Genomic DNA, 11,941 nt, shown 5'->3' on the forward strand with positions numbered 1-11,941 from the left:
AAATGAAACCTCAGGGTACTAAATTGATACACTTTAAACCATAAGATACTAAAATGAAAAAAGTGCGAATTACATGGGTGGTATTTGAAGTTTACCCTATATTTAATCTACTTTTCTTTTCTTTTTTTTTTTCCTTATGCAATCCTCATTTATTTGGGCAAACTTTAATTAATCCTCATTTTAAAAAGTTATTTTTTTGCCAAATTATTTAATTTTTATTATTATTATTATTTTTTTACAGGATTTCCATTTTTGAGATGATCAATAAGATGAAGGAATTGCTTAAAGGGGACAGAGAACTTATTCTGGGGTTCAACATATTTTTGCCAAAAGAGTATGAGGCTCAAATTCCCCAGGAGAAGAAAAATTTCTAAACCTAAAATGGCTAAAATACAGAAAAATCTCATGTAAATATCTGTGTTTTCATTTTTTTTTTTCTCTCCTGAATTTTAAAAAATTAAAATTTTCCCGCTAAAAATTTTAGAAATACTTTCAGGGAGTTAACGCTGTTATTGGAGAGGAGAAAATTATCGAATAAATATTTTTATGTTTTCCTATTGTTTTACGGTGTATTTTAAGTATAAATTATAGGAAATTAAACGGAACGATCACAGAACTTTGACAAAGAGGGGCTAAGCGCGTCAACTTGAAACTTTGAGGAGGTAAAATGTAAATTTTTGAAAGTTATGAAGAAAAAGTGAAAAAGTTTTTTTTTTTTTATATGTTAGCCTCTTTTTTTTCACAAAATAGGTTGTGAACATAATTTTTTTTTAAAAAAAATATATTGTAGGTTGCAGTGATCCTTCTGGTCCACAGGCTTATTTTGGGAACATTGTATGGAGCTTAGTTTGTGTAAGCACTTTTGTAAATAAAAAAAAAAAAAAAGAAAAAAAAAAAGCATAATTGATCCATAATGTTTGAAACTGAATATTTGGGCCCAATAGAGTTGTTTGTTTTTACTGATTTTCTTAGGGGTGAATTGCACAATTGGCCCTCAAACTATGAGTCTCGGACACTTTAGTTCTTAAACTTTTTGAATTGCTACAAGTCAGTCCCACAACTTAAAATTTTCTTTGAATAAGCATTGATGAATTACTAATATCGAAGTAATGTAATATTTTAATCATTATAACATCATCAAGTGAAATAATAATACAATTCAAAAAAAAATTGAGGTTTGAAATATCACATACGGCATAGTTCGAGCCAGCAATTGCAGCGAATTGAAGTTTAAGGACTAGGTGTCACATGCATCATAGTTTAAGGACCAACATTGTAATTTACCCAACCCATGATTTTTTTACATGTTTAGAAAACAGATATCACAACAAATCCTATCTCAAACCTTCGGAACGCAACAAATTAAAATTTAGGGACCAAAGTGAAACTCTGTCATAGCATAAGGTGCTAAGGGAGTAATATGAGAGTACAAGAAGTTACTTGCTTGAGTAAGATACCATCTTTAGAGAGGAAACAGATATATTTACTCATTACATGAACTGCGCGCAGTGTTCTCGCCGATAATACAACAGTTACGGATCGATCGATCGATAATCGTCCGTCGATCCAGAATGTTCCACAAAAAAGTACAATAAGATGTAATCCCACAATTTGATTCCTCTGGTATGAACATAATGGCTGCATGTTTGTGGGCATTCTACACGGGTATTCGATAAATGAATCAAAAGATATCAGCAAATAAGGGGGGAAAGAAAAGAAAAACAGGGGGGGGGGGAGGGGGAAGAGTGGAGTATGCGCAATTCCGAAACAATAATTGTTAGAAAGAAACAGCAGAACAAAAAGGGGCATGAATGGAGGAATCTCCCTTCTCCTTTTGCGGGAAGCACCTGTGGTTTGGTGGCGGTGGTGGTCACGCCGCGCCGCGATTGTGGAAGCTGCCTCATCAAAACTTTGCACCTGCTTTCAGCAGAAGCACTTTGTTTACCCACAAACCGTAAAAAAGGACTCTAAAGAAGTTTCGAAGGTCGAGCAATGAGCTCTACAGTTCACACCATGTTTTACTTGCTAAGGCCTGTTAGATCCACAACTGGAGCTTCTATCCTAACAACATTTTTCGTGAAATCATCTTAATAGCTTCTCAGAATCATCATATTTGAAGCCCATTTTGGCTTCCTACTAAACCCAGAACTGCAGAATACCTAGCTCCTGCTTCTCGAGGGGAGAAACTCTTCGGATTAAGGGCCAAACAGGCACTAGATATCGCAATGAAAATAGCGGTCACCCTCGATTTATTATTGAGTCCCACTTCGAAATATTGGACAATATACAAACATATCATAATGGACGAAATCAAAATACTTTTGAGTGAAATCGTGTACGATGATGTGTTATGTTATATGGATCCATACCGGTCTTTGCGGGCGGAGAAACATTGTATGGCTAGACTTTCCCCAAGTGAGCTTCCGCTAACGAGGCGCTGAGATCTTCTCGAGATTGGGACCGGCGGCTCTGAAGCGTGGTCTGGCCGCGGTGCGGGCTCCAGAAGGATCCAAACCCGTTGGGAAACTGCATTTGACCTAAGCTACCGGCCGAATAACTATGCGAGACGCCCAATGGATGAATTGAAGATTCCATGAGCTGTATTTGACTAAACGGATGCTGATCGGAAGCAGCGACGGTAGGACTCAGCGGCATCTTTATCCTTCCATCACCTAAAATATAAAAAAAAAAAAAAAGAGACATGATATGACAACACCTTAATTGAAAGGGCTTTTATATATACATGCTTATAATCCGGCAATCATCTATTTACATGTTTAGCCTGAAAATTCCAGATTTCGATATACATCCTTCAAAAGACAGGTTTCTTATGATATATCCTGATCTTAAGTTGGGGAGTCATCTAACTCTTGGGTGGAAGTCGGTTTTGCGTGAGGATGATATTGCAGGGGTATATGCGTAGATATCTCTACCTTATAAGAATGGCAATTTTAGGCACCATGATAGTTACAGTATTTACAGAATTTACAGAATCCAAGAGAGAAAATATTGGCATGGAGAGCATAATTTGGACATAGATGGAGAAAGGATGATCATGACTCGACCAACAACCTAATTTTTAAAGCATAAGCCCCATTTGAATCCTTTATTTTTGATTGTTTGGCACAGGTATTTCATCATGGTGCCACTAAATTACAATACTCTAATTTATATCTCATTTCACAAGAAGCAAATCAAGCGACTTGAAATATAAAAAGGTCTCCAAATTAGCCCTTTTTATGAAGCTAATTGCGAGGTCGCACAAGCAGATATCTAGTAATCATTTGATAACCAGCTTGATCAGATCAAGGATCAAAAAAGCAAAGCATGCCCGTTTAGTACTTCATACTCGCAACATAATAAGATCAATTTAAGTTGAATCAGCAAGGTCTCCTTTCACAAGTAGGTCATTTAGAGGCAACTATGGTCTAGCAGAAAATAAATCAAGATACAATAAATAGTTACGACCTTGGTGCAGCCATATCAGATGAAGTCTAAAGAAGGTACAAGAAGAAACTTCCTACAGCATTATTCATGTACTTTGTCAAGAATTAACTAGCTTAATAAAACATCTTGTTATTTGTCATAATATTATAGTATATAACAGGGTTTCTTAAAGAACAACAAGCAACCATGCTAAATAGAGTACAGGGATACCCTATAAGAAAAGTTTGTCCAATAATACTATGCTATGATGATAAAGAGGTGAAGAGAAATACTTGGAGAATCAAAAAGTTTAACATCAGAACAAATCTAAACTTTAGGTCAATTGAGTATGATTTATATTAGGTTCTAAACAAAGTGTGCACAAGTATAAAACACCTGATTTGTCATCTCAATAGGAAATTCTCGCATATGGTCAGAAAAGCAAGTTCATTTACTTTACCTGAACTAATAGGACTCCATAGCTGTAACCTGAAAGGGGACGGCACATTGAAAACAGAGTTGGCCGTGCTATTATGCCTGAAAAGTGGCAGGTATGATCTCCGGAAAATTCTAGGGCCCCAGTTGCTAACACATAATAGGGCAAACAATAGTAACAATACTGAAATGGCAAATAATATCCAAATAATATTTGGGTTTATATCTGAATGCAGTATTCTGTATCCTGGAAGCTCAATCTTGCTCGACAATGCTTGCCCAGCCTCTTGTAATGCGACGCCCAGCGTCCAAGTGATACTGCCAGAGCCAATCACGACTTGCTTATCCTCAATATGTAATCCATCTCTCAAGAGTGATGCAATATATGGAGCCCTAAAACAATACTGTTCGATAAAAGGCTGTGGGGCAACACTATTTTTGGCAACTTCCCACGTTTTCCCACAGAATTGCTTGCCCAACTTCAGAACATCATCAATAGTAGAATCGGAGGTCAAATTGAAAAACCGAAACACGACAAAGAAGCCAGACATTGCATAGAATTGCCCACGAGGCTCAGGTACATTGTCAGCAAGGGCACACGGTTTGAGCCCACAATCGATGGCTGAGCTTGTATTAGACCATTCGGAACGATTCACTGCTATCTTTGCGAGAGCACTGCACTCATCCCAATTAGGAGAACCAACTAGTTCAACAGCTGTTCCCACCTGTCCTTTGCCCACACTTTTCCCTCCAGCAGAAGGACTTCCTGCTTGGTTAAGTGTGCCACAGTGAGAACAGGTATACTGTTCTTTGTACCCAGTTTGCAAGCATGGATGGTTGATCTCTATTTTACCCTTCTTTGTAGCTGTTGCTGCTCCCTGCTTTTTAAAAAGATGTGCTACCGATTTGCCAAATGCATCATTTAATCCATAGCCTGGTAGAGAATATGCACTAAGGTGATGATTGACGGATCCAATTCTCAAATCTATACTTGTCTCATCCTGCATGGATTCCTCCATTTCAAAAGTAACTTGCAACGAAGAACCGCCCAAATCGAGTGAACCAAAGGTCATTTTTGATTGCAAGGAACCTAACATACCGGTTTGGTGGTTGAGGGCTATCCACCCAAAATAAGCTTCTTCCATGCCGCTAATAATCTTAACCCATTCTCTTCTACAAATAAATGACGAATTTTTCAAAATCTTCCATGCTTTGTTGAGAAGCCACTGCGAGTCCGAACTTGGTAGCCTGCGAACACCGGCAGTCGCATATAAGAAAAGAGAGGTCCGTTTATGGGCCTCTTTAGGGATCTGCTTCTCGGCCCACTTAAGGAGTGGCTTTATTGCAGCTTTCAAGCCCGATTCATTTCTTACGAGTTTGTCAAACCCCGGCTCAGTTTCCATTCGCTGGTATGCACGCCCACTCTGAGCCTTGGATTTACGTGGAGGATCCTCGGGAATAGATTTTAAGGTAATAGGGAAATTAATATTCCCCTTTCTCCGATCGATGAACCACTCATAGACATATACTCGTGTGCCCGTGCTACCGCAATCAAGGATCACGTAATACTCAGAAGCTCCATGGGAAGTACTAAAATATCTAACACATACATAAATCAGAAGAATCGCTAAGACAAGGGCAATAGAACCAAAAATTGCCCGTACCCACTTCTTTCTTTTAGTTGGGGAAGACGGAGGGGGTCGCTCCTTTGAAAAGCTTGTAGGATTACCTTCTCTTTGTAGAGAACGGAGAGGATTTGCACGCCCATGCCTTTGATCGTTTTCGAGGATAGGGTTTCTCTCTCCTTGATCGGCTTTCAAGAATGTTGGGAGGTCTTGGAGAGATGAAGAGGGCCGCATATTTGTGGAGTGTCCAAGTCTAAGTGATGCCCAACTATGGTTTTAATATGCTAAAATAAGCGACCACAAGAAGCCTCGCAAGTGGGAAAACTGGTAATGTAGCATGTTATAATGGGCAGGAAAGAAAGACTTTGGCACGCTTACATGGCATCTGGCCGCAGCAAAGAGGCTAAATCGGATAACTTCTGGAAAACGACTCCAAATCTCTGCTTATCGATATCTGAAATGTAGTGGAATCAAGAAACCGGAATAAGATTTCAATAAAAATCAATTTCTTGTTTAGTGATAGAATACACCAGTAATGTAATCAATAATCATAAAGTTCAACTCCTACAAATAGAAATTAAACTGGGCCATGGGGCTCTAACCATTTATTCACTAGACCCAGCTGTAAATGTGAGTATCTTTTGTCCCCTTCCTAAAATCAAAAGTCTTTTGTGTGAGACCTTTCAAATCGAGTTTTGTCGATTAAATATGAGTATCAAAGCAATGAAGAAACAAATAATAGTTCATCGTTTTGAGGTTTGGCTGGTCCTGAAAAAAAATAGATCGTTCTGAATAGTTTCGGACTGGACAAAAGCTAATTCTTAGGTCATAGCAGAAGCTCGCTAAATTCAGCCGGTTTCAGTACATTTCAAGCTGTTTCTTTTACAGCATTTTTCTTTTTTGTTTCCTGTTCTGGCTCAATGATATGCATATGAGTACACCATAGTCACATAAACTGAATTCACCAAAATGAAAAGGAAGCGAGAGGCGGGCTGCTTTGTTTCCTTTATAAAAGGAAGAGGGACATGGGTTTTCAAAAAGAAATTCTTTTCATCTCCTTTCTATTTCACACACACGAAAAAAAACCAAAACTAATAATAATAATAATAATAATAATAATAATAATACAGCGAGGAACATGAAGAACAAGATATAGAAAAGGAATGCAAGTCCTGAAGGAAATGCCATCAATAATAATAATAATAATACAGCGAGGAACATGAAGAACAAGATATAGAAAAGGAATGCAAGTCCTGAAGGAAATGCCATCTAGTGAAAATCAACTAGGTTGGAAAACTCTAGGAAGAAGCTAGTACACCAATTGGTTCATCAGCTTAGTACTCACAACAGTTAGTACCAAGTAATGAGACTATGCTAGCAACATGAAGTAAAACCTACACATTACCAATGCAGCGAACTCCTTACACAAAGCAGACTAAATAGGCATTGCTATAACGAGCATATAAGTTATTTTTAGCTTGAATAACTCAAAAGATGGACAAAATAGATAAAATAAAGTGATTTACAATATACCAGCTGGAACAGTCCTACATTATTGGCTAATTCCAATAAAAAGACCATCAAATATTAGGGGGCCATATTAGAAATGTAAACACAAGTTCGCACCATATCTTACATTACAGAGAGAATATGCACGTTTGCATATCCACATATGTTACCAAACATTTTAAATACTACCGTAGACATGTGCATGAATATACAAATGCGATAATTCTGCACCCAAAATTGAGGCGTAATAGCAGCTAACATCACTAGCGGCCTCGAAACTTTGTTTTCATAGCCAAATTTCTCACTCAATTTAGAGATTGATTAATCCCACAAATTTGGTTATCATCTAATTACAATCAGAGTACGCACTATCCGGACTCTCCTACACACATGAACATCTAAAGCTACAAACCCCTTATAATGACAACTCTAACCACCTCCCGAGTCCCAAACCACTCTCCCTAAATTCACCATGAGTTCCAAGAGAGCAAAAAGGCAACCTTTATACCTTCCATCAACACCATTACCCACAAATCCCAAATTACACTACAACTACTAGATCAAAAACTCTACATTGATCCCAAGTTCCTCTTTTCCGCAATCGGAGTCAAAACCCTAACGCAATCTCAGCTATTGGATCACAACGGACATCTACAATTGACGAATTGATACCTAAATCCGATCAAAATACGAGCGAAAACGGAGACAAATCGATCAAATTGAGAGGATAGCGAGAACAGGGGGCGGATCTCAGAGAGGGGTCGAATCCCCCCCAAAGAGGACACGGAGAAGGGCGACTCACCTACCCCCTCGGCCATATCCGACGGCGGAGGTGGCTGCGCCGCCGGATCAGCGGCGGCGGTGCCGGAGGAGATCGCCGGAGACGGTGGTGGTTTAGAGAGAGAGAGAGAGAGAGAGAGAGAGGAGAGAGAGAGAGAGAGTTGGGCGAAGATAGAGAAAGAGTAAAAGAAAAGAAAATGTGAGAGAGAGAGAGAGAGAGAGAGATTCAAACGACACTAACACTAAAATACGAGTGTATAAAATTGGAGAGACCCCTCAACTATAGATAATTTTGAAATCGGTACCTAAACTTCAATTTTGGCCTAATTACAAAGTCCCCCTACATTTTAGTTTTTAAAAATGGGTCCAAAAAGGGGGAGTAATTGGGGAATTATGTTGTAAAAACTTTATTAAAATAAGTTGATACATAACATTATTCCAAATCTCAATATTTATCTAATTTGGAATTTAAAAAATAAATAAAAAATAGATTAAGAATGCCTCCAAATTAATAGTTTAGTGAATAATTTTATTTAATTAATATAGTTCTGCCACATTATTGTAATTAACTTTACCTATCAATTTATTTTTAAAAAATTTTATAGCTTTTTTGAAATAATGGCAAAATATAGGAGAGTAATTTGTGTAATTTTTAGTGCGGGGATTATTGAGGCGAGAGATAAAGTGGTAGAGCATTTTTTGCAATTTAGCCTTAAATTATTGTTTAGATTTATTAAATTTTTATCTTTTCTTGGAATTGAATTATTGGAATTAATTAAATTAGAGATTCTAAGAATTTCTTAGGAACTTTACCAAATTTGTAAAATAAAATTATATAATTTAATAGCTAATAGTTAATAGTGTTAGTACATTAATAAAAATTTAATTTAAGTAAGATAATAATTTATATTAAAAATTAAAGTTGAATTTGTATGGAAAAAAAATAACTAGGGATCTTTTTTATAATGGCCTGAAAAAATAAAGGGTTCATATCAAATTTGTCACGGCTTGGAGTATGACACGTGGGACCCACAGGAGCCACGTGGGTCCCACGTGTAAGTTTCACGAGGTGAGGGGTGTAACCGTTGCACCGAGTAGGGGGTGCAACGTTATGTTATGTAATGTAATGTAATAAATACATTATTTTAGTAATAAAATCCCATCAAGCTCCTAATTTTTTTCTAGTATTCTCCAATTTAATTAACTTCACCGTTTGCGTCTATCACAAATATCTTAAGTCGAGATGTAACATCCTGCTTCCCAAGGGTCAACCATCCTAAAGCTATTTTAGTTCTAATACGCTTAATTTTTTTAATCTTTTAGCCGGACCGCCGCCCAAATTAAGCGTATTAAAGCTAGAATAGCTCTAGTATGGATGACTTACTAGGAAGCGGGATATTATAATTGGTATCAGAGTCAATTACCAGTCGGAAGTGTGAGATAAGTTTCGATTTAGTCATGATTTGAATTGTAGGCTAAATTATGGTATAACTGATAAGGCTGATGAAACTACTTTCATATTTTCTGGCGTTTGTGAGTGTGCTCGAGTTTGACAAAAATGTCAAGCTATAAAGGGGGAAAAAAATATGTCATCCCTAAATTTTGGAATAGTTCTATATATTAGATACTTCCTAGAGATTAAGAAGATTAAGTGTATTAGGATTAGAATAGTTCTAGAATGGATAACCTTCCACTACAACAAAAACGGTTTATAGCGACACTTTTAAATATAGGTACATATCAAAAAAAATGCTGCTAGCTAAAATTATTGATACTTTTAAAAAGTGTTGCTATATGTGGGGTCGCTAGGTATATAGTGACAGTTAAAGAGTGTCGCTATAACCTAAAAGAGTGCTGCTAATTTACCAANTGTTATGTAATAAATACGTTATTTTAGTAATAAAAGATATTTTTATAAGTATATAAAGTATTTTAAAAATAATTTTAATAGATTAAAATTGTTTCTGAAAATAAACTTGTTTTTATTATAAATAAGCACCTGCCTTAAAAAATTAATTTTAAATACTTTTATATACTTATAAAACTATTTTTGATATTTTCAATTTAGATAAATTACACGATATTTATAATATTTTACATTTTAAATAAATTCGGCTAAAAATATAAAAAATTAATAGAAATACCGGCTCATAAACTGTATTTGAGGGGATCCTTTAACATACACTAATGATTCGCTCTATTTTTAGTTTTTTAATATTTGACGATGTTAAATATATAGGATTGTATTTTAAAGAAATTTTTTTTTTGACAGATATTTTAAAGAAAAATTTTAATTAGATCAATCCCCTGTTAAATATATAATTTCTTATTTAAAAGAATATTGTCGCAAATAATTAGACTTTGGCTTTATCTTACATCCCTTCACCAAAGGATAAATATTTGAGCCTTATATTATCAAATTTTTAAAAAATATTAAAAATTTAAAAGGGCATGTAAAATTTATGATGAAAAGGGATAAGATTTACATGCTTTTTATGGAGGTGTAAAGCTAGTATTTTTGTGAGACCCCGTATAGTTTCATATATAAGATATAATAAGGCAAGAACTCTTAACCCGACTTAAGCATTTTGGGTGTTGGCTAGATCCAAGAGGTTAAGAGAGTTAAGCGTGTTAGGATGGGAGTAGTCCTAAAATGGGTGATCTCCTGAAAAGTTGTGGCGTCATGTACAGTTGGTATCAAAGCCAATTACCAATCGGAAGTGTGAAATGAGTTTCAGCTGAGTTAGGGTCGGAATGACAAGGCTAGCGAGATGGGTCTCACACCGCTGGTGCTTGTGATGGCTAGGCCAAAGAGATTAAGAGAGTTAAGCGCGTTAGGGCGGGAGTAGTCCAAGGATGGATGACTCCCTGTGAAGTTGGGGAAGTTGGGGCGTCACAATTTTTTATGAATAATTGTCATGCTTCTATATTTAGGTAAAAAATAAAAAAAAAATGTACAGAACATATATAAACTATGGCTGATTTTGAATCAACTATCCGGCCTTTCAAAATTTTAGTTTGCTATTCAATCTTTCAATTTATTTGATTTGAGTCGATCAATGATACTTTGCCTTCAAAATTTAAGCTGATTACTTACTTTAATAAATTTATAGCTGTAAGAATTACATAAATTATAGTAATCATATCTGTGAAATAAATAATGCATTAAAACTTTTAGAATCGGAGTGTCGTTGACTGACTCAACTCAAATAAACTAAAAAAGTTAAATAGCAAAATTAAAATGATTCATAATTTAAGTATTGTACACGTAATGTCGTCGATTTAAATCCCATCAAGCCCCTAATTTTTTCTAATATTCTCCAATTTAATTAACTTCACCATTTGCGTCTATCACAAATATCTTAAGTCCAGATGTAACGTCCTGCTTCCCAAGGGTCAACCATCTTAAAACTATTTTAGTTCTAATACGCTTAATTTTTTTAATCTCTTGGCCTAACCACCACCCAAATTAAGCATATTAAGGCTAAAGTAGCTCTAGGATGGGTGACTTACTAGTCAGAGTTAATTACCAGTCGGAAGTGTGAGATAAGTTTTGGCTGAATCATGATTTGAATTACAGGCTAAATTAATCAAGGTCTGAATGATAAGGCTGATGAGACTAATTTCACATTGTCTGGTGCTTGTGAGTGTACTTGAGTCTTGACAAAAATGTCAAGCCATAAAGGGGAAAAAAAAATGTCTTCCCTAAATATTGGAATAGTTCTATATATTAGATACTTCCAAGAGATTAAAAAGATTAAGTATATTAGGACTAGAATAGTTCTAGAATGGATAACCTTCCTACAAAGTGGAGCTTCACACCAGATGTGAAAAAGAGCGTTAGATATTAAACATATTAAACTACTATTCTTAAGTATTTTTTAAGTTTTTGGAAAACAACAATTTTTCATTGAGCCAAATAATTCAAAAGGAAATGGATAGTGTGGGTTTTATTAGCTACTTTTTAACAAGTAGGAATTTTCTTCCTTTTTGTGATTTTGGAACCCAATTCCCAAAAGAGGCCAAAAAGAAGAATATATTAAGTGTGTGTTAGGAATCCATTAATTGTTAGGAATTTTTGTTGTGTACCAGAAGTGCTTAATAAGAAAAGGAATATAATTTAGGGTTTGATATCCAAAAGAGGCCAAAAAATCAATGCCCATGGA

General features: G+C 35.8%; 1 protein-coding gene across 2 annotated transcripts; it reads right to left on the reverse strand.

The window, feature by feature from the left end:
* On the reverse strand, window positions 1,428-7,981 carry LOC109716347 (probable apyrase 7). Of its 2 annotated transcripts, none has more exons than XM_020241731.1 (5): window positions 7,802-7,981; window positions 5,865-5,940; window positions 3,887-5,754; window positions 2,370-2,672; window positions 1,428-1,917 (listed from the first exon to the last, which is right to left on the reverse strand). In XM_020241731.1, the coding sequence occupies exons 3-4, from the start codon at window positions 5,718-5,720 to the stop codon at window positions 2,401-2,403; spliced, it is 2,106 nt and encodes a 701-aa protein (XP_020097320.1). In that variant the 5' UTR covers window positions 5,721-5,754; window positions 5,865-5,940; window positions 7,802-7,981; the 3' UTR covers window positions 1,428-1,917; window positions 2,370-2,400. The 2 variants fall into 2 exon arrangements, with proteins under 2 accessions (XP_020097320.1, XP_020097319.1); XM_020241730.1 differs by having other exon boundaries at window positions 7,798-7,981.

This window comes from Ananas comosus, linkage group 10, assembly GCF_001540865.1.
Source record: "Ananas comosus cultivar F153 linkage group 10, ASM154086v1, whole genome shotgun sequence".
Classification (NCBI taxonomy): domain Eukaryota; kingdom Viridiplantae; phylum Streptophyta; class Magnoliopsida; order Poales; family Bromeliaceae; genus Ananas; species Ananas comosus.